General features: G+C 42.6%; 1 protein-coding gene across 1 annotated transcript in view; it reads left to right on the plus strand.

Moving 5' to 3' along the window:
• tmem178b (transmembrane protein 178B) overlaps window positions 1-19,524 on the plus strand; it is a 103,863-nt gene extending 84,339 nt beyond the window's left edge. Inside the window, exons 3-4 of the mRNA XM_041964295.1 lie at window positions 15,370-15,507; window positions 19,274-19,524. Coding sequence (XP_041820229.1) covers window positions 15,370-15,507; window positions 19,274-19,524 — 389 coding nt within the window. The remainder of the gene's footprint in view (window positions 1-15,369; window positions 15,508-19,273) is intronic.
• The last annotated feature ends 4,098 nt before the right edge of the window (window positions 19,525-23,622 follow it).

Raw genomic sequence — 23,622 nt, forward strand, 5'->3', positions numbered from 1 at the left:
CTTTCAGGGTCCACGCTAGAGCATCACTCACTCCACAACTTGGCATCGGTCCTGGAAAGATTAAGAAAATCTTCTTTCAAAAAATGCTGAGTCACACAAGTCCTGTTTTATCAGCACTGCCAGTGGAGTGGCCCATCAAAGGAGCACATAACAGCCATTAACACAGTGCCATGCAAAACCGATGCTAATGATGCTGTGCAGTGATTGGTTGTCAGCGCCTCTGCTCCTCTCCGAGCTTCACAGCCTTTCAGAAAGAGAATCATGTTGTATATTAGCGGAGGAATATATCATACAGACTGGATCCGGCTTCCTGAGGCACCAGATTGGACAATTTCCTTTTTCTGTTTGCCAGCAGGTTTCTCTCTCTGTTTTTATGATCATCAAAAGCTTTGGGATATGAATTAATTTAGCAGAAGCTTCTGATTTTTATCTCTTTATCCTTTGATTGTAGCCTCTGACCTTGATTAATAAAAATCATTACCCCGCTCATTTTGTCACCCATTAAAGCTGGTAAAATAACTTAGAAGTTCTGGCTGACTGATAAAGATCCGGGTCCTGATCCCAAGCATATTCACCATGGTTAGTAGGGACTATGGGTGACAGCGCTGGTCTGTTTGTCTGTCATTCCTCCACTTTAGTACAGAGACAGATCTCTGCACAACCGGTCAGATTGGCATTCAGTCTATTGTATGCAATTATGCTCCCCAAAGGAATTATTTCCTTTTCAAATATTGGGCAAATTTCTGAAATTTCAGTCACAAACTGTGAATCATTGTGTGTTACCACCATCATTGCCTTCATGAAAACATGTTCAAAAGGATGTGAAAGGTTACATAATTCATACAGCAGCTGTAACTCTGATCAGTAATGACATTTCATCCTGCAGCTGCTTATACCTACATTTGTGTTTGGCAGGACATTCGTGTTTTTAATGACTGAACCCTTCTCTTTTGATCAACCTGTACATTGTGGTGTTTTTATCAGTCACAATGTCACAGCTCAAGATACAGACAACAAGCTAGAGGATCCAGATGCAAACACATGGGGGCAGAGCAGATTGAATTTAAGGGACTCTTCCAGAGGCAAACGAATTCAACAGAAGGCCCCGCCTTAGGTCAAAATTGGCAGTAGGTCAAAAACCTCTGGGCAACAGGCAGGTTAGCAGAACAGGGACATGGATCAGGAAGACAAGCAGGAACCAGATACAGACAAGAACCGGGAACAGGAACAAGGGAGCAGCGGCGGGGGTTTGAGGGAGCAAGGGTGTTTCAAGGTGGACCGTAATGGACAGACATGGAATAACAACGACTGGCAAGTTCCATGATGAACACAGGGCCTAGAGAAAGGAAGAAAGAGAGTTTGGGTCTCAGGCAAGGCTAGGCACGTGTTAAGGCCTTGGTATGCTTGAAACATCCGAAAAATGCTTAAGACTGAAGTGTTTGTAACTATTCTGATAGCCACACTCAAAGCCAGGGTGAAAACCATGATGTCACAGAGAAGGGTCAGACCATCGTTCAAATGGATATAATGGTGCACACTTTTGGACAGTCTGTCCACAGAGATGCTCAGTGTTGCCCTTGCTTGTAGACATGAAAATTCTGACAAATGAAATAGAGCTTGAGAGAACCCTGCTTACAATTTCAACCCCACACACAACAACAGAAAGCTGTTTGGTCGGCGGTTTCAGACCTTTTTCGATGATCTGACAAACACTTTCTTTGAAGCATTGTGCGCCTTAACCATGACAGGCTGTGATGATAAAATAGGGGGTTGTCGTGAACTTTCATCCGCACTCAAAGTGGAGGCAGTCAGGTACAGCCCGGGCACCCCCGCTCCTCTTTTTCATGACTTTTTGGGTTTTCTAGTACAATGGCACCAGAGGCATTTCATAACATCTTAGGGTGCTACAGCAATGTTAAAAAGTATATTCATAAAAACCACCAGCAAGAAACAAAGCTAGTGAACTTTCCTCTCATCCTCACATAATCTAATCAGCACACTTCTGAGGTTTGCTAAACGTAAGGGGATAAACTTTCTTTAACGTCCTAATTCCTATGGCACTGAGCTGCCAATTTTTTCCACTTTACTGTCGACCAGCAAAGACACGTTCATCCTTTTCAGCCTTGGATACATGAGGTGTGGTGAAAAAGCCTCTGGCCCAGTATCTAAGCTTTTATTATTATTGTGATAATGAGGATTTATCATGATCATGGCCATGTTTTAATGTTTATGAGTCAAAGGTCCATCTCCTTTTGCCATGGAGACAGCGATGGATGGCTGATAAGAACATTCCACTATACTCCGATATGCCAGCCATCCAACCAGCAGCTCCGCGGGGACCCATGTGTCCGATGTTCTCCAGGAGATAGCTGTCAGTGATAATTCCCTGTCCATTCTCACTCTCCCCCTCCCTCTGTATGTGCTCAGCCAGCTCCCCCGAGCCCCTGACTCAACCTGCAGGGGTGCTCAAACAGCCGCTGACTGACACGCCATGAAATCATCCATATGGCCCCCACCCCAAAGGAAAGAACAAGGCTTTGCTGCGGTGCCACAAAAGCCACAGGGCGTGTTGAGGGCTTCCTCAGCAAATAGCACATATGTTTAAAGACATCACTCTGCTCTCGCCACTGCCAACTCATCCTCATCACACCCACCTTCTCCCTCCTCCCTGCTATCTTGCATAATTTGATTTTCCCACTCCATTGTTTTCTCCCCAGTGGCAGTTGACATGGCGTAATGAAATTAAGCTCTATTCCTCCTCCCCAATGAGCTGTGGCTGCAGGCAGCCTCTGTGACAGAACCACATGCTTACAGCAGCAAAACCTCAGCAAAAACTCACTGAAACCAACACCTCTCATCAGAAGTGCTCACTCACTTTCTGATCCCAAAAACTATTTGCACAGATGTCACCCCTGACACTGCAGCGGATTGTATTGTGGTTAGTGTAATATCAGATCTGAAGCCTTGACTTAGAGGTTAGGCTGGCAAAGTCTATTTCACTACTCACCACTTAGATTGCTTAGTTCTGGGAACATGGTGACAACCTCTGTACATATCATACTGGTAATCATTTCACATTTACCTCCAAAGAAAATGATTTGGAGGATCAGGTAATCTGTTGGTGTGTTTCCAATCTGCCTGATCATCTGATTGCTCATGTTTCTTGACCCTCTGACCCATTTTTAGTGACGCCACCATGGTTCCACATCTCACAACTTACTTTGTTGAGTACATGACAGATAGAAATGAACTGCAAAAATAAGTTCCAAATTGACCCACATTGTGATACACTGGAATTAAGATAAAAATATATATACTTTATTAATCCCCAGATGGGGAATTTTGGGTGTTACAGTCAGCAGCAATAGAAATAACAAGAGCAAAGGCAATAGAAAATGAAAAAAAAGAAGTTCACTATACACAGTGTATGTACATTTCATACAAAAGACAATAAATATATATATATATCACCAAGGGAAATGTTAAAAAAAAATAGTGAAAAATTGCACAAGGATTTAAAAAATTGCACATTGCACATGGTGGGTTCGGATAAGTTAAGTGCAGTGTTTACTGTTTTGCACAGTAATAGTTATATATGTGTCACAGTAGGAATAAAAACATATATGCATAGGTGTAGTGCTTAAAGAAAATAAAGGAATGTAGTATTGCACAGGGTATAGCATGTATGAGATAGAATGATGTTAAACAACAGTAGTGCAAAAAACAGTATGTGTGTGGACACAGTGCAACATTATACAAACCCTGAATTGAATAATCTGACAGCTGTTGGATGCAGTGGATGCAGCAGTGTGTTACTGAAGGAGCTACTGAGGGCCCCCATGGGTAACACAGGGGGTGGGAGGAGTTGTCAATGATCGATGTCAGCTTGGCTAACATCCTCCTGTCACCTATGTCCTCAATGGTGTCCAGAGGGCAGTCCAGGACAGAGCCAGCTCTCGGAGCTCCCACAGCCCCAGCAGACCACTGCGTAGAAGCGACCACAGAGTCGTTAGAAGTTTTTAACAGTGTTCTACATACTCCAAAGGACTTTGGCCTTTTCTGTACAGGGCGTCTGTGTTGGTGGTCCAGTCCAGATTATTGTTGAGGTGCACACCCAGGTACTTGTACTGCCTCACGATCTCAATCTCCAAATCCTGGATGCTCACAGGTGTGATCTGTGACACCTTCCTGTGGAAGTCAATCACCATCTCCTGGAACTTTCTCCAGAACAACCTCGCAGAGCTGATCTCCACAGTCCCTGAGCAATCTGGAGCTGATGCCATCCGCATACTGGACTTATCTACAGATCTAGCCTTAGTATTGTGTTGTGAGTCTTGAGCCCAGTTTTGTTTTTTGTTGGCTTATCCTCTTTAATAATAATAATAATAATAATAATAATCATAATAATCATAATAATCAATTTTATTTATAAGCGCCTTTCAAAACACTCAAGGACACTATACAAAGATAAACAGTATCTTTATATAATATAATATATACAATTCTTTCTCCTGTTGTCACACATCCTGATATTTCCAGAAGTGTGTCTGCCCCTCAGATTAACAACAAATAAGGCCTCTTTTTCCTGAGGAAGAGAAGTCAGTTCTCACCAGTTTTTACTAATTAAAGTAGGAGTAGATGAGGCAGATGTGGAAATGGCAAAAAGTAAATTGCCCCAGGTCACAGACTGAAGGTCCCCAATTCACAACAATTCACTGTTTTACTGAAAATCTGCCCCGGAGCTACAACACTGTGCTCCTGTGCTGTGTATTCTAACAGTGTGGAAGACTATCCAAGCCAGCAAACTGCTGATTAACAGGCAATCTTTGAGCTGTTACAGAAAGGACATTTTCCTCTCCATCTATCTAACTGAGAAAATAACATTTCCTCACAGGAACCAAAAGCCATTTCCCTTTTATGAAATAACATTTCATTGGGCCATTGGTCCTGGAGCAGAGAATGTAATTAAAAGGGAATTGCAGTACAGAACTGAACAATGGACGCTATTAAGCAGTGGAGAAAGGCAGACAGACAGCAGCCTGTTGTATGCTGATACAGTAAACAAAACGAGCACAGTTATTATCCACAGTTATTTCCAGAGCAGCATCAGTAATCAGGAGGATTCAATGTGAGCTTTTGTCTTTGAAGGCAGTGGTTGTTCTGATCATCTGTGCCTCTTATTATCAGGCACAGTGAGGACGTTTATTGTTTTACTGAACATTTCATTATTTCAGTCATTTATGTCTTCTTCCACTGTCTTTCTTTGAAGCACAGAATGGCAACAACTTCCACCACAAAAGAACAATGACAGCCAGTTTCAGTAAAGGACCATTAACTATCAGTAACCAAGGTGCCAGTAACCAGTCTAACTAATCTGTGGCAACATTAATAGTCGCCCGAAAGGGACAGATGCAGGTCACGTTTTCATAGGGAACACTAACATCCCTTTCACACAGGATAATCTTTAATTGTTGGCAGAGACTCCAGTCTGCCATGAAGTTTCACTAAAATTTACAATTCTTCAAATAGTTTCAGTAAATTCTGTAGAACAATTAGCAAATAAAAGTTTTTCCTGCCTTCATTGTAGCGGCTTGTCGCTGGCACTGTCCAGCGTTGATATATGTCATTTTGGGAGTCACTGGCAGTTGATCTATTCAGTGGTTTGGATGTGTGGGATGTACATCAATCAGCTTTCTATTGTTATTTATTACTGAACACATTGTGATCAGTGGATTCTGTGCTCTCTCTATATGATAACATCTATTTTCATGGCCTCATCCCTTCCTCTGTTGTATTCTTGTTGCCCCTTCAACTCTCTCTCTCTCTCTCTCTCTCTCTCTCTCTCTCTCTATCGATCTATCGATCTATCTATCTATCTATCTATCGATCTATCTATCTATCTATCGATCTATCTATCTATCTATCTATCTATCTATCTATCTATCTATCTATCTATCTATCTATCTATCTATCTATCTATCTCTTTCCCTTGCTAACTAGTTAACTATCTGACAGAGACAGATCTTCATCATCCACACAGCCAGTGTGCATCCTCTTCAGATGCTCAAGCATAACTGACGTGCTCCCATGCCCAGCAAGGTCAGCTTTGCAAATTGCACTTCACAACATTTTTGGCCAAGTTAAGAGTGAAATGCTCCCAGACTTTGGAGGCGTTCGGCTGCGAAGGTGTTATCATACTGTATGTAAAATACATATATAAGTACCTCATACAGCCTCAGCTACCCCTATAAGTATAAGTTTCAAGTGTGAGGAAAATATACTGCGTTTGATTATGAAAAAAACAATTCCTTCCACATAAACTCATCTTGAAGAATATATACTGTATGTACATGTACCCATGTACACATATTTTCTACAAAAATGTATATCACATACAGTCGTCATCCCACAAAGGCTAATAATGATAATAATATTAATGATATGGGGAGGTTCAGTAGACGCTAGATACCGACTGCTTTGTTTCTTTCCCTGTATTCTCTTCATACAGAATACTAGCAAAACACATAGGTGGATGCACAGTATCACCCGGAGTGTGTCCATCACTCATGCTTTTCAAACCAGGGGAGGTGAAATGTAGTCAAATGCAGTGGCATGGATGACGTCTGACAGCTCCCAGCTCCAGCCAACACACAGGCCTGTGAGCCTGGACTGAATTCTGACTGCTGCAAGGACCTATCTGGGATCCACAGAGCAAGACAGACAAGCTGACAGCGGCAGAGACATGCATCAAACTGTGCATCAGGGTTTAAACAGGTCTCTCAGTGTGGTATCCACATCAAACCTGACAATGCCCAGTCACCCGTAAACAGGAGATAACCTGTATGTAGATGCAACAGGTCAGCTGATGCATTCAAGTCAGCTGTCACCAGCTGTATCTCAGGATGCCTGGAGGGGATTTCATTGCAGCTGGCACAAACGTCAACTTGGACTCGATGAACTGATTAGAATTTGCTGGTCAACGGTCAAGACGGTCTCACAAAATGTGGATTCGGCCATAACTCAACAATTTATACGCTAATTCGGACAAAATTTCACACAAATGTCTAACTGGATAAAATGATGAGATGATGACATTTAGTACTCAAAGGGTCAAAGGTCAGCTTCACTGTGTAATTCAACGCCATAACTCAGGAACAGAAGGGGAGATTGTGACCATAATTCACATTTGGTCAGATGCTGAATTGGTGACACTAATCTTGGGTGTCCACCTTGAAAAAGAGTGTAGACACTGTTTATACAGACTAACCAGTAGAGGTTGAGTAGAAGACAGATGATATGTGATAACTGAGTCATATCAGAAAGTCTCTGGCACTTTACACTACTCTCGACTCTACAGGGAGATTTTGTAATCGAGGGGCATCACCCTGAGCAGCAGCAAGATGAATGCCCCCATTCAGTCCAGACACTGGTGGTGGTGGCTGACGAGGATAAAAAAGACAGCAGTGAGATGATAGGCTAATGGTGAGGGTGTGTCGCTGTGCTATTGGATAGATGTCACCGTCTGATGTCTCAACTGACAGCCCCAGACAAAGAAATTAGAATGAGCATGCATGAGAGGAGTGAATGCAGGATGGGACGAGAAATAAGCTACAGGCCAAGCATGCAAATGACTGACTGACTGAACTTAAACTGGACCTTCATGTGCTCCCTCTGTTTCTACACCTGACTCCCAGCTGACGGCCTCTTCGTTTGCTTTGTGTCTTCAGCAGCCTCACAGCACGCATTCCTTTGTGTTAACTTCAGTTTTAACAAATTGAATTCAAGTGAATCTCTTGTGTGGACTCCGTCTTTGTCACGTTCCCTGAGCCAGTTTGTAACAATACTCCTCCTCTACTTTATTTCTAGGCTCGCAGAGCTCTTCCCTGTGGAATTGGGGGAGTGAAACTCTTATGCCTAATCCACACACATGAGACACGATAGTTTGTCAAAATGTAGCTTTTTCTATGTGTTTTGGCACACAAAGGCAGTGTTAGATCACTGAAAACTGAGCTTTTGGAAGGCTCCTTCCAGGGTGACAATATTCAAAAACTCTGTTTGCAGTGTTGACGTATAGACAGGGAAAATGAAAATTAGCTAGTCGCTAAATTACGAATCCTGCTATGTCGAAGGCAGCTCATGCATTTGCCATAATGCCAATTGTAACATAGGGGTTAGACCTGACAGTGGTGCACTTTGAGGTGGCTTTTTGCCTTTGTCTTGAAATGCATGCCTTGTTCCAGAAATAAAAGTCTGGGGGGTTGTTGCAACAGCTAATTGACTGCCCTTCTTCCAGTTAACGTACATTAAACTGCACAAGGCACAAGGATAACAAATTTGAATCCTTTGTTGAATGTTGTGAGGGAGTTTCTGTCTGCTGAGCAGCACTGTGCTCAGAGGACAGACCAAACAGGGAATTCAGTACTGCCAGATTAACTCACTTGGTCAGATATCGGAGGAACTGAAAGAGTTTGCATCAGTAGGGAGAGTGCTCGCATTAAATCCCACTCTGCGGTCTAAATTTCTCACCAAGTGGAATGGACCGTTCATGGTGCCACAGCAAGTAGGCAATGTTGATGACGAGCTCAAGCGATAGACAGAATTACCTTCTTTGCCTCCTAAAAATTGAACTGTGCAGTTAAGGAGGGAACTAGATTGTGCCTCGTATGCTGGGTGTGTGGCATTAGTTGTGTCGAACTTCCAATTTTGTGGAAAAGTTCAATAGCTCCACATATCTGCTTTGACCCTGACTGATTGTACCAGCATAATTTGATCTGTATATGAAAGGTAGGCTATCACCAACATCCCTTCTGTTCTAATGATATGACATGCTTTACAGTCAATTCTCCATAAGAAGCAAATTCACTTTTGTGTAGAAATTCTATCCAAGTCATTGAGTCCATGCCAAAATTGTGATTATACGTTTAAGATAATTGGCTGTCACAAAGCATATGCATCCACAGACTTTGTGTCATCACTGAATTTGGCCAGAAAAAGCACATTCAGTTAAAGTCCTCTGCTGGCTTTCCTCCCAGCCGCTGACTGACAGCCCGGTCGGTGTGCCTGTCATCCTGTCTTTCCTCCCTGTGTGTTACTGTTAGTCTGCATGTCAGAGAAGTGCTGACATCAGTCCTTAGAAACCCTTAGCCCTAAAATCCCTCCATTCTTATCCTCTGTGTATACCTGCAGCCACTCCCTGCACACATTGTATGCAGTGTTGAGCTACAGTATGTGATGCTGATGCTGAATGAGTGATTGGAAAACTCGAGGCATCACACATTTATAGCAAATTGACTGAACGTGCTGCAGGCGATGTGTCTTTTGCCATCTTGCCCACAGTCAGATCAGCATCAATGTCATCTCTGTGTGCACAATACTGAAATATGGCCATGCTAGTGCAAAGACTGTAAGCAGGGAGAAGCTGCTAGCCTCCACTGAATGTTTACATGTATCAGGTGTAACTGTTCAGCTCTCCGGTGCCATTTTTGTTTCAAGTTTAAATGTCTTAATAACGAATTGATGGTTTGGTGCACACATTCATTTTATATATGTATTTATTTGGTGAAGCTCTGCACTACCAGCAGGTTCAAATTTTAATTTCTGGTCACCATTTTCCTGCTAAACTGACTTTTTTCATCAGCCTTAGCTGTACTTTGTATAAACCGATAACCAGCAAATGTTGACATGCTAATGCACCAAACTAAAAGGATAAACGTGACAAACATTATATTAGGATGTGAGCATTATCATGTTGAGCATGCTAACATGCTCCAAAGCTGTCTGACTTACATGTTCTATGTTGCATTTTCATTCATTTAGTTGTTTAAAAACACTGTGAGGTAATTCTTACATTTCTATGAACACACCAGTGTTGGTGACATTATGCTACCTGTGGTTTACTCTGGTTATTGAATCAAGTTTATCATTCTGAGACACAGTGTGCTAGGATGCTGATGCTCTTCAATGATTACAGCCAACTGTCTTCTCCTCTGTCTCCTTGTCATCACATGTGCCCACATCTGTCCGTTGGTCCTGGCTGCAGGCAGATAGGATGACACATGTGGTTCAGCACAGTGTTCATGCAGGAGAGCGGTAGCGGTGCTGTGGAATTGCAGGACGTTGGTACCCAGGGGGAACTTCCTCTAGAGTAGGCCACAAGGGATTTCGCCCCATATTTGTTTTCCTGGATGCTTAAACTCGAGTCCCACAGTGACCCGCAGAATGTGGGTCTTGACAGAGAACATGCTAAGGGTTAATCTGATGTGACAGGAGGACTTTCAGACTGCAGCGTGAGGGGAAAGCATTGCTATAAGAGAGAGCAACAACTCATACTGACTTATATCAGCGCCAGCTAGCTGTTAGGCTTTTATTAAACAAGTAGAATGAATGAAAGAAAAAATAAAAAGGTTCAACCTCAGGGGAGCATGAATGTGCTCAACGAATTTCATCAATCCGGCCAGTGTATGGATCACACATGTAGGAACATGAAGTCTGAAACAGCTTGATTTATTGAGGAAGCACAGAATATCTTCTTCTATGTAACTGAAGAATGGTGGCAGCGAGAGGAGAGCTGAATCTGTAGCAAAACCCTGTGACATGTGAAAGAGAGTGTGACAGCGTGGATGCTCAGCAAGATGAATCATGATTTCCACAGTGTCACCGAATGTCACACTGCCTCCACCAAGTTCATATTCATGCCTCACTGTAAAGGTCAGGGGTCACCACGGTTACAGTGTGTGACTGACAGGCCTCCTGACAGGGACTTTCACATGGGCTCCTTCCTCGTGAAGTCGTGCACAGACGTCAGCATCTGCAGGTGACCGAAATAACTCTGTCAGTCAGCCTGAAAAACGCTTCAGCCTCTGAAAAGCTGTTTACCTGTACGTTGTATGTGCACATGGATCATGTAGATATCATATTTCTTCAGCGTCATAGGATTGAGTGAGAATGCATTAAGCAGCACTAGCACCTGTTTGTCAAGTGAAATATTTCAGCCGTGGTTCATTTTGGGCAACTAAATCAGTTTTGGTTAAAGGGTACTTTGGCTCTAAGTCACAGAAGGCAGAAAGCTCATGCTACAGCAGCTTTGATTGGCTGAAACGTTCTGTATGTTCCACACAGGCAGAGATTTCAAAGCGGGTGTGTTCTGTCGGGTCCAGCAGGGGAAACAGTGCTCTGATCTTTAGTAAATACCACAACACTCCTTTACATGCAAAAGTCCTGCATTCAGATTGTTCTTTAAAAAGCAAAATAACACTTTATCTTTACTTCAGAACACCCCCCCAACACATGCAAAAAAGTGTTCTAATTCAGAGCACCCAAGCCTCCCACCCCTCCGCTGACACCCCCACCCACCTCGCAGAACTAAAGGTACATTTCTCCAGCGTCTCTCTATCTTCTCACTAAATGTGCATTTCAGTTCAGTTTTTCAGTTGTTTGCAAATTCAAATCACAACTTAACTGTTAACTGTTCTTTTCTTTGGAGAAACGGCAAGAAGTGCCTTCTCTAACACAAATAGATAGATTTATTGTAAAGCTACTCATCAAGAAAAGTGTGGTGTAGAAGTATAAAGTAGCAAAAAAAGAAGAAGAAGAAGAAAAGGAAATACTCAACTACACTCAAGTGTACTTATGAACAGTAAACTGAGTAAATGAAAAAATGAAAAGAAAGAAAGAAAGAAAGAAAGAGAGAGAGAGAGAGAGAGAAAGAAAGAAAGAAAGAAAGAAAGAAAGAAAGAAAGAAAGAAAGAAAGAAAGAAAGAGAAAGAAAGAAAGTCAAATGTAAACTAAAGATTCTGACGTGCACTGACTCTCAAGTAAATTTAAGGGTTTTATATAATGTTCAGATGCTGTTAAGGAACATCAGCACAGTGCTGTAAAACAAATCTACATTTTGAATTGAATGATTTTAGTAAAACACAAAGGCTGATTTTTCAGACATATGAATGAACAAAACTTTAATCCTAAATCAAAATAAATTAGATTTACTTAATCGCAGTTCATTCATGTCCACGATAACGGACATTTTGACTAAGACAGTGTGAAACGGTCTTTCACATTAAGGTTAATATTAAACATGTGAGGTAGGCCTATATTGTGTTCCTTTACTCTGCTTTTGTTCTTTTAAAATACAGGAAAATCAGAGAAGTTATCTCTATAATTGTATATGATTTTATAGTCATTTAGAGGTCTGATGGCGTCCAAGCGGACTGCCTCATAGCACAGCTCAGATATGGAACATATTGTTAGTTCAGACAGAGCGCTGAAGTCTCCCTTGCATTGCTTGTCACTATTACTCAGCTCACACACTCATGCCAACTCTGCTTGCTGCCGTGCAGCTCCTCCATCACCCCAACCTCCTCCTTATGTGTTAAGCTTTATGGCTGATTTTTACCTACGAGGGGCTGTTCATGTATGTGCTTATTAAGGGGATTAGTTCTCCCAGCAGGACCCTTGTTTGCTCTCTAATTCTTTGAGAGCTCCCTCAAAGAGTACGGTCTAGCTGTTTGACCGTTTGCTCTAAATGGTCATTTTTTGACACAAGGGGCTCAAATGTTGGTCACTGACACATAGCATGACGCTAATCTGGGTTTTGGCAGATGTAGTATAAAGGGTTGTAAATGGCGATATATTTTATTACGGTACATTTGATATCAAAGCAGCTCTAATTAATGTTTTAATGTTTTTTAATCAATGAAATGACTATGTGCAAAATAAAAGAGGTCACCTGATGAACACCCTTAATATATCAGAATTATGATTATTGCTTGTTGCACTGCCCCCAAGTGGCAAAAAACAGATGAATGAAGTTTTAAATGCAGCATATTGTACTAAAGTATGTGTTTCCCTAACACAAGCGTTCAAGTTTAGTGTCACTAGCTGGGGGAGTCAGAAGTTCTTCAGTGAATTTCTATCATCTAGCAATAATAATAAATTACGATGAAACTGGTTATCACACTTTCCTTTGTAATGTTAGTATACCAGAAAAGACATACATTATCATGTACAATAATCATTTGATGATACAATACCTGTAATATCCTCAATGCAGACAGAGACCAGGTATTGTTATTATGTTATATCAGTTTTCTGCATCCTTCCTGGAGAATTGTCTGTAAATTAAAGCGGCTAAATAGTTTTTTTTTTCTTTTTTTCCCCCTGAAATTGCGTTTGAGTTGAGTTTGGGGACCTGAGTAGTGTCTGGAAGCTTCCTCACAAGCTGCACTCAGCCCCAACCACCTCCATCAAGAAGGAGGGCCAGCTGGTACTGTGTGTTGCCAAGAGGCAAAATCAAGGGTCGGTTGGAGGTGAGGGTGGGGGGATGGGGTGGGCTCTCCAATCACTTGCTACTGCTTGTGAAGCGTAAGCACTGTGAGCACACAGTAATAACTGAAGGCTTCTCAGATGAGCATTTTACATTTTGATCAACTCAGAGCTTCTCCCATTTGGGTTTGTTGTGGTTGGACTGTAAGAGAGCACCGTTTAGTGTAGTAAATGAATCATTCTGACACTGTAACAGTGAAGGGGACAGCAGGATTCTGAAACGTGAGCTGGGACTGTCACCCCACCTGCAGAGGAAGATGCTCAATAACCTCTGTTGCTGTTCACTTTAATATTGAACATTATATAATTTAAAAAGACGTACATCAGATTAATATCATCAGACATCCACAGCATGTATATTACTCCAGACTTGATGTTTATTGGGGTGGACATTAATTAGGAAAAACTAATTCATTCTTGAAACTTTATAAATCTGAAATGAACTGTTAATATGTTGAATTTTTTAAATTGATGTTAAAAAGCTGAATGGTTTCTTGCGCCTGTTCTGTTATGTCTGTCAGCGTGCTGGTCCGGTGTCATGACATACGTTGGTTCATTAGAGGATATTAAAACAGTGAATTTTCGCTGCCTGAGGTCAGTAAATATTTACAGAGGCTGCTGGGTGTGAACGAGTTAAGAGCTTCGTAGTAAAGCTGGTGGAACACGTGCAGCATGTACAACATGAGAGGAGGCTTGTCTTCTTGCTCTACAGTTATGCTCTCGGGCCAAATGTTTTGACCTTTCTCGCCCCACCACATGGTGTCCGCTACCCAAGCCCTGTGCCAGCCCCCTGCCTCCTCTCCCCCTCCCCCATTCTCCCCCCAGCAGAGCAGTTCATCCATGACATTATAATATACTTAGGAGAGGGGAGTCGGGGTTTTGCTTGGAGCTCTTCCTTTCTCCTTTATCGTCCTCTTTATATTTCAGCCCCTCTCTGCAGCCCATCGCTGTCAATGTCATTACCCTCCTGCAGAGCACACTGATGTCCTTGTGGCCTTATTCATACTCTGTCTCTTTATAAAACTGCCCTTCAATACACATTTAAGTAGTATCTGCCTTCTGCTGCCCTCCATCATTGAGCAGTTTTTCTTACAAAACTCAGGTAAGCATATTACCGACAGTTAGACTCCAAAACCAAAACCCTGCAGTTTGCTCTTAAGACAAAAGTGTTTACTATTACTACTACTGCACAACCAGCAGGTCATATGAACCAAACATAGAGAAGCATTTTGGTCCACGAGTTACCTGCCACCAATGAGCCTGTCTATCAAAGGACAGCAGTTCAATTAATACAGCTTTAAAATGTGGACTTCAGTCATAATGTCCATACTGAGAAAAAGCAGAACACGTAGCCTACACGTACCATTTAAAGGACCAGTGTGTAAGATTACGGCATGAATATTGGCAGAATATGGCAGAAATAGAATATAATATTCGTAAGCATGTTTTCATTAGTGTAGAATCACCAGAAAACAAGAATCATGGGTCTGCTACCTTAGAATGAGCTCTTTACACCTACAGAAGGCGGACAAACCAAACACTGGCTCTAGAAATTCTGTTGGCTGCAATCTGCAATCTCTCTGCTAGATTTGGAGGCCAGCCTGTACGACCTACACACTGGTCCTTTAAGAACTGGGACTTAGTGAAACACCAGTTTTCACAGTCTTCCTCACTCGTAAGGACAGCTGGATCTGTGTGGCTGGTTTGGTGTCAGTTGGACTTAGGGTGTGGGAGTTTTTAACATGCCAGATCACTGTGTCAAAATGCATCGTCTGTACAGTACAGTACATTAGAACTGGACCAGTGTGTCTGGTGGTCTTACCCTGCTGTAATGTACTTACCCTGACAGAAAGTACAATCATGTGTAGTTCAGCAGGGCTGGTTGTCAACCCAAAACAGAAGCAGCACCTAGCTATTATGTTTGAAATGAGAACTTTTCAGAGCTTTTCCGACAGAACGAACATGTGTGGTTCATGTTTCCTCTCTTCACAGCTACACCATCGACTTGTTCTAGTGATGTTTAACCTCGCTCCCTTTGTGTTTTCCCAGACTTGCGGCGAATGACGGCAGGTTTCATGGGCATGGCGGTGGCCATCATCCTGTTCGGTTGGATCATTGGCGTGCTCGGCTGCTGCTGGGACAGAGGCCTCATGCAATATGTGGCCGGCCTCCTCTTCCTCATGGGAGGTAAGTCTCACTCAGTGAAATCTGATTTTAGTATCCGTCATCCTAACACTGTAACAAAGTGAGAAGATTCAGAAGGAACAAGCATTTTAATTATGTTTCTATCATCTGCCGTTACTTTGGATGTATTCAGTCATTCCCCTGGTGGTAATGGGCAATGTAGTGTAAGTCAGCCTTTCACTTCTTTACACGTGGACACATTTCAGCTATGGTAGAAATAATTTCAACAGTTTTCAGTGAAATTGTTTAAAAGGAATCGTTCAGTGCATCTTCTGCTTTTTTTCTGAGATTGAGATGAGTAGATTCATATTAATCTCATGTCTGTGCATTTAGTGCAGAGCAGGAGTCACGGTTAGCCTAGCTTAGCAAAAAGAGTGGAAGCAGAGAGAAACAGTCTGGCTGTCGCCATAGTTAAAGAATACACCGCATAGCAGCTGTGAAGCTCACTGATGAAGACGTTGTATCTGATTTATTTAATGCACACACAAACAGAAATCTAAAGAAGCAGTTATCCACTTACCAAATACTCTGGCTTTAGCATGGGCTGCCAGATCCAGTCAGTGAGCACAGTCATGATCTGCCAAATCTGACCATCTCAATGGAGTGACAAGACTTCAGTCCTTAGCTTTCCACAATACATACTAATTGTTCTTTTTTATGATTATTTTTGTAATAATATTTTATTAGGTAGCGGCAGTAGAGAGAGGACAGGAAATGAGAGAGACAGAGATGCAGCAAAGGCTGGATTGAAAGCAGTTCATGGTCAGAAGCTTCACCTCTGCGGTGCTGCTAGCTGTATGTCTGATAGAGCCAGGCCAGCTGTTTTGCTAAGCAATCCATTTGAACATGAGAGTGCATATCCAGACCCTGCACCCCCCGAGCACACACACACACACAACTCTGTGTGTCCCACTTTCTGGCAGTGAACAGTCAGTAGTAACTGACACACACACACACACACGCACTGATATGCTGTGTGCTGCACAGCTCTAGCTTGGCAGGAGGCAACTGCACACTCAATTATGATGAGTCTTGGATTAGTGCTGTGCCCTACAGTTGTATAATGAACAGGCAATTAAAAAGTCAATTATGTTGCTTGGCAATAAAGGCATAAGAAATAGGCTGGGTCAGTCTGCAGTGGCCAAATCACAGCAGAGCAGCCCACAGGGTCAAAGAGCTCCCGAAATGAGGCCAGATTTAGAGGCTGCATTTCCAACTGCGTCTACTAAACCTAGTCTAAAATAAAGGTTTCATTCAGATGAGATACTGCACACAGATTATATGTGCTCCTTGTGATCTGGTGGGTTTTTGCCAATAGTTGATACAAATATCTTTCATTTAAGGTTCGTCCAGGTAAAGATTTAGCAGAGAGGAAGGAAAGAGAGAAATTTCTAAACTAACAATGAACCAAATGCAATGCAGACGCAGTAGAGTAATGAGGCTGGAGTTACATCAGGCACTTCACTTACTGCAGAGATGGTACCGGTGACAGTCTACTGAAGCATTTCCAACACTGGATGGCCTTGAGATTTAAAGGGTTGAATCATCAATACAAGCACACATTTTGTATGGAATGTAATGCCACTAGAATTATACACTGCTCAAAAAACAAAGGGAACACTTAAACAACACAATGTAGCTCCAAGTCAATCATACTTCTGTGAAATCAAACTGTCCACTTAGGAGGCAACACTGATTGACAATAAATTTCACATGCTGTTGTGCAAATGGAATAGACAACAGGTAGAAATTATATGCAATTAGCAATAACCCCCAATAAAGGAGTGGTTCTGTAGGTGGTGACCACAGACCACTTATCAGTTCCTATACTTTCTGGCTGATGTTATGGTCACTTTTGGATGCTGGTGCTGCTTTCACTCTAGTGGTAGCATGAGACGGAGTCCACAACCCACACGAGTGGCTCAGGTAGTGCAGCTCATCCAGGATGGCACATCAATGCGAGCTGTGGCAAGAAGGTTTGCTGTGTCTGTCAGCGCAGTGTCCAGAGCATAGAGGGGCTACCAGGAGACAGGCCAGTACATCAAGAGACGTGGAGGAAGCTGTAGGAGGGCAACAACCCAGCAGCGGGACCACTACCTCTGCCTTTGTGCAAGGAGGAAGAGGAGGAGCACTGCCAGAACCCTGCAAAATTACCTCCAGCAGGCCACAAATGTGCATATGTCTGCTCAAATGGTCAGAAACATGAGGGTGGTATGAGGGCCCGACGTCCACAGGTGGGGGTTGTGCTTACAGCCCAACACTGTGCAGGACGTTTGGCATTTGCCAGAGAACACCAAGATTGGCAAATTCTCCACTGGCGCCCTGTGCTCTTCACAGATGAAAGCAGGTTCACACTGAGCACATGTGACAGAAGTGAAGAGTCTGGAGACTCCGTGGAGAACGTTGCTGCCTGCAACATCCTCCAGCATGACCGGTTTGGCAGTGGGTCAGTAATGGTGTGGGGTGGCATTTCTTTGGGGGGCCGCAAAGCCCTCCATGTGCTCGCCAGAGGTAGCCTGACTGCCATTAGGTACTGAGATGAGATCCTCAGACCCCCTGTGAGACCATATGCTGGTGCGGGTGGCCCTGGGTTCCTCCTAATGCAAGACAATGCTACACCTCATGTGGCTGGAGTGTGTCAGCAGTTCCTGCAAGACGAAGGCACTGATGCTATGGACTGGCCCACCCGTTCCCCAGACCTGAATCCAACTGAGCACGTCTGGGACATCATGTCTCGCTCCATCCACCAACGCCACGTTGCACCACAGACTGTCCAGGAGTTGGTGGATGCTTTAGTCCAGGTCTGGGAGGAGATCCCTCAGGAGATCAACCTCCACCTCATCAGGAGCATGCCCAGGCGTTGTAGGGAGGTCATACAGGCACGTGGAGGCCACACACTCTACAGAGCCTCATTCTGACCTGTTTTAAGGACATTACATCAAAGTTGGATCAGCCTGTAGTGTGTTTTTCCACTTTATTTTTGAATGTGACTCCAAATCCAGACCTCTAGGATTAATGAATTTGATTTCCATTGATAATTCTTGTGTGATTTTGTTGTCAGCACATTCAACGGCGTAAAGAACAAAGTATTTAATAAGAATATTACATTCATTCAGATCTAGGATGTGGTATTTTAGTGTTACCTTTATTTTTTTGAGCAGTGTATATATTTTTACCAATGTAATGAGGAACTGTTTATACTTAACGCATCTGCAAACTGGTTACTGCCAACAAAAAAGGGTTGCTTTTTTGTAACTTCCAAAATCTGAGAATCCAACTTGCAGCTGACTTTACACACTGGTTGGTCAGGTGTGTGGAGGTGAGACAATAGGCTGGGTTTGAACTTCCCCCTCAAGTTAAGTCTTGAAATTTTACACACAACTGCTTCATGTGAACAGCCTGGTGCAACATCATGAATACCTTCAAGGAGAGGCTGTCTGAAAGCACGATCGGTTTGTACGATTCGTCACGTTTCTGTGACAGCAGGCTTTTCACCTCGCCCTCAAGAGTGGCCATTTGGAACAGCTGCAAACAACGTACAAAAAAATAAGTGGAAATTCAAATGAGTAGGACATAGACACATTTTGTAGAAGACAGATAACATATTGATGAGATTTGACCAGCTAAAAAGCAGATGGTAATTTCAGTACCTGCTTTTCACCAGTAGATGTCAGGGTTTTCACAGATTTGGAGTTGGGGTTTGGTCGCTTTCACTGTGGCAAAGATCTGATGTATTTTTATGCTTCAGTATCTTCTTCTATCATTTCAGGAACCTTCTGCATTATCTCTCTCTGCACCTGTGTTGCCGGCATCAACTTCGAGCTTTCCCGTGTCCCGCGGTACCTGTATGGCCTGCCTGATGACATCGGCCACGGCTACGGCTGGTCCATGTTCTGCGCCTGGGGAGGCCTCGGCCTCACCCTTATCGCCGGCTTCTTCTGCACCCTGGCTCCCTCCGTTCAGCCGATACCCCGATCCACCTGCCCCAAGTCCAGACAGGAGAATGGCACCGTCTGCTAAAGCTGGCAGCCGTGAGAAGACCAACTGAACCCACAGATTGACAACAAACACACAGAAAAACTGTTCCATATCTTCATCTGTCACTCATCTCCAGTCTCTCCTGGTTACAGATTTTTTTTTTTGTGTGTGTGTGCATTTAAAAATGGGTGTCTTGATGATCTGCTATCTTGAAAATAACAGAAAAAACCTGAAGAACTAAAGAAATATTATCAAAAATTTGAAGTCGTGCTTGTTTTGTTGTTGTGGGGCAGACGCTGAAATGGACTATGACCTTGAAAGGTTGAAAAGGAAATTCGTGGAGACACTGAAAGACTAAATTTGGATAGTGAGTGGTTATAGTTAAAGAGGGAGAACTCAACATGGGAACTGCTTCTATTAACTGGTCTACTGTGATTGTGGAGAACTCACTGAATCAGCAGGAATGGAGGGAAACGGTCAGATTATTAAGATCAAGTAAAGGTCTTACGGAAGTTTCTCCTGGAGTTGGCCTCTTGGGGTCTCCTGTGGGATAATTCACAAGGGAAATGGACCAGACATGAAACCATGTGACTTGACTGGGCTGGGATCATGTTTAGCGGCCACCAGTTAACTTTCAGCGTTCCAGTTTCTGAGGTCCCTCCGGTTACTTGGGATGTGTGGGCAGCAAGGAGATCCAGGACCTCCACTGTTGTATATTGTTGTACAGAATATTACAGAGAAGAGACAACCAGGAGCTGTCATGTTGGACCATTTTCATTGTCGTGTAGGTGCATTCCATTCTGTCTGATGATCCCATATGCCATTTAGCATTTTATACATGCATTCCTCTTTTATTCAAAGTGTATTTTCCTTTTTACTGAACCCATCATGTTGTGAACGAACTGTTGACTGAGTGTACTTTCAGAGCAAATGTGTCGTGCTTGTTTGATTTTTTTCCATTCTAGTCATAGAGGTAGATGTGTGTGTGTGAGAGAGAGTGTGTATGTGTGGGGAGGCACTGCAGTGTCTGCAGAAAAAAAGTTGTACAAAGTTATCATAATGACAAAACGGAGCCCTGCCTCGGGATGTATAAAGGCAGGAGCTTTGACGAACAGAAAGACAGAGTGGAGAGACGTAGTATCCTGTTTAACCCAACTGACTTCTACCTTGTCATCTTTTCTGGGGATTCCCAGCAGACGTGACAGATAAAGAAGAGTCGTTTTAAAGGAGTCGGCATGTTCAACTTTGTGCTCTGCTGCCCTGAGCGTCTATGGAAGGCTTAAATTACTGCATTTGATGAGCACGTGCTCCGGCTTTTCTTCCATCTGTGAAGATCTACTGTTTCTCAGAGCACGCAGGTTTTCATCCAGTTCTTATTTTCTTTCACCAACAGTCAAGATGTGGCAGGGCGTTCTTTGTGAACAGTAGTGTCAAAGCACAACGTTAAAAAGGTGTCTCCGTACTCAGTCAAAAGATGTCTAGACTAAAGAAGAAAAGCTCCTCAAGGCCTCTGCCACCAATCACAAGTCAGAAATCAAAGTACACACTTCATGGGCTCGAATACTTCTATGCACCTTAGGGAGGATGATCATAATGCAATAAATAGGCCATCTGAACCCTCAGCAGGACCAAATACAGCAGTTAGTTGTGTAGGCCGCGAGAGAAGGCGCAGACATGGACATCCAGTCATCCAGAGCTGAGCTTTGAACTCCAGTAATCCAATACAAAAAGCAGACATTGAAAGGCAGCGAGACCACAGTCAACATGAGCCTCGATGGGAACCATCTATTGAAAACCACAGTTTAGCAAGCCCAGAAACAAAACCTGAACCAGGATCTGTTCAAGAATAATTCCAGTGAATTACTACTTGGGTCTTGTTTAATAAGCCCTTATCCCAGTTAGATCAGGGAGCGTCAACAGTTTTGGGTCTGGGACTGGCGAGCTAGTCAGCATCAGTCTTGCAGATGAGTGGGGTGCAGGGGTGGGAGGTGTGATTAACCTAGCTTTACCTATGTTTTATGTGTTAAGCAACTACTGTCAGACACTGCCTTTAATCTAAAGAGATGAATGATATTCTGCCAAGCCTCAGTCCAGTGAACAAGGCTTAAGCTGCCAGCATGCTTCATCTGAACTGAAAACCAAATCAAAACAGAAATAAAGTCAAACATGATGTACTCCAGGGACTACAGATGAAATATGGACTTTCTTCTTCTGCCACATTAACAGCTAGTTTCTAATGTGCTCTGTATCTGTCCAACAAAAACCAATAAAATACATACTTCAAAAGTAAACACTTAATGTTTTGCAGTACAACTGCAGATTTGTGTGTTCTTGTCAGATAACATCTTGTGGCCCAGCAGCCCAGCTTGGACTGACACTGGTTGAGATCATCCACATTAACTATTGGCTTCTTTGTAACCTGTCTGATGATCCGACTGTTCATCCTCTGTTTCCTCTTTAATCATCAAATCAGTCATCATGATGGCAAAAACTACAAAAATAAGACCCAAGTTGTAATAAACCGGAATTAAGCTTTAAAAACAGAAACTCTGTGATCTATTAGCTGCTCTCATGCAACACATTTCAGTGCCCTTCATGGGTTGCAGTTACATTCCATGTCATACATATCAACCAACGTCTCCATGTGTAATAGCGGCTCGCTGTAGAATTGGCTGTATGCACATAATGCACAGATATTTCAGCGGCAGGATAAAGGCAGGACTCCTGTGGTTGTAAATTTGATCAGTAATGTCATAGACAAAAAAAAAAAAAAAGGTTTGTCTCCAAAGTGAACAGTGTTTGTGCGGCCTAAAGAAAACTCTAGAAGGAAGGAGATTAGAGCACAGCAAAAGTTGCCACATGGCTTAACATCCTTGTCACAGCTTCTTCAGTTCATGATTATTCCTTCAAAGGATTCAGTGACAACCACTCAACCTTCAGAACCCCGCTAAGCCCTCGCAGCAGGGGAATGAGATACGATGTGTTTTTATAATAATGTAATTATAATGCTATCTGTAGATATGAAACATGGTTTTCTGATGATCAGATCTTCAATTTTTCACTATCTTGGGATAATCATGTTTCATCTGAGGCTGTTTCATCATGGGGTCGTTCCCCTGAGCCTTCAGAGGCTTCTCAGATGAGACCAGAGCATGTGACACATCATTAACTGCGTAGGTAGGCCAACACATAATCTTATAATAAGATAATCGTATATACGGTAACGACATAATGAAGTCCTCAACATAAATATCTGTTTAAAAAGCCTTTCCTGAGATAATGAGATCTGAAACCATTATCTCAATAATGGTCTAGAAAAACAAAGATGAATCTCAAGAAAATTAAATAATTAAATTGCTGCCTCTACATAATGGGCCAAAAATGATCAGCAACCATGGCTGGTTGTTAATTCCAAATTCCAAAATACAATTCTGTTACAGTGCATTTATTAAAGCAGTCCATACAAACCACGGGTCATCTTAACTATTCAAGTTCAAGGAGGGCCGTTTTTCTTTGCAATCACAGTCTCTGTAAAAGATGTTCCCTTAGACACAAACTGATATTAGAATGGAGCATAAAATTACTTAAACTCTACTGGACTGGACACACACACACACACAAAGACACAGAATAACAATATGAGGAGTCCAGGGCACGAGCAGCACTAGAGGCATTATCGACTAAGATGGTGTTTCTGATCATACTTTAACATACAGTTTGACAGGGGTCAGCCTGACTGGTGCTGCCAAATTGTATCTGACCTCCAGACTGGAAAGTGTCAAATTGTCCATGGTCCAAGAGGAGGTTCAACCAGGAAACTAATAGGAAGAGTCTGGTTTGAGGTGTAGTAAAAGGAATTAATCCACATGAAGTAGTGAAAATGATTTATGGATGTTTGTGGATTTTGATTTTTTTTATTCCAATGTGGACGTTTATAACAGGAGCAAAGGAACTAAACTGTGCTGACCATTTCTAGTCCTTTACATGCATCACAGCTGTAGAAATTTCAAAAGTTGATTTGGATTTCATTTTGGCATTTTTCTAAGTGAGACTTGTTCATTACAAATTTTATTTCATAATGTCGATTGTCTTTTTAGCCTTAGCTTATTGAGGCTGTACATGCTACGTATCTAGCCGGCT

Source organism: Chelmon rostratus, chromosome 22 (genome assembly GCF_017976325.1).
Source record: "Chelmon rostratus isolate fCheRos1 chromosome 22, fCheRos1.pri, whole genome shotgun sequence".
Lineage (NCBI taxonomy): Eukaryota > Metazoa > Chordata > Actinopteri > Chaetodontiformes > Chaetodontidae > Chelmon > Chelmon rostratus.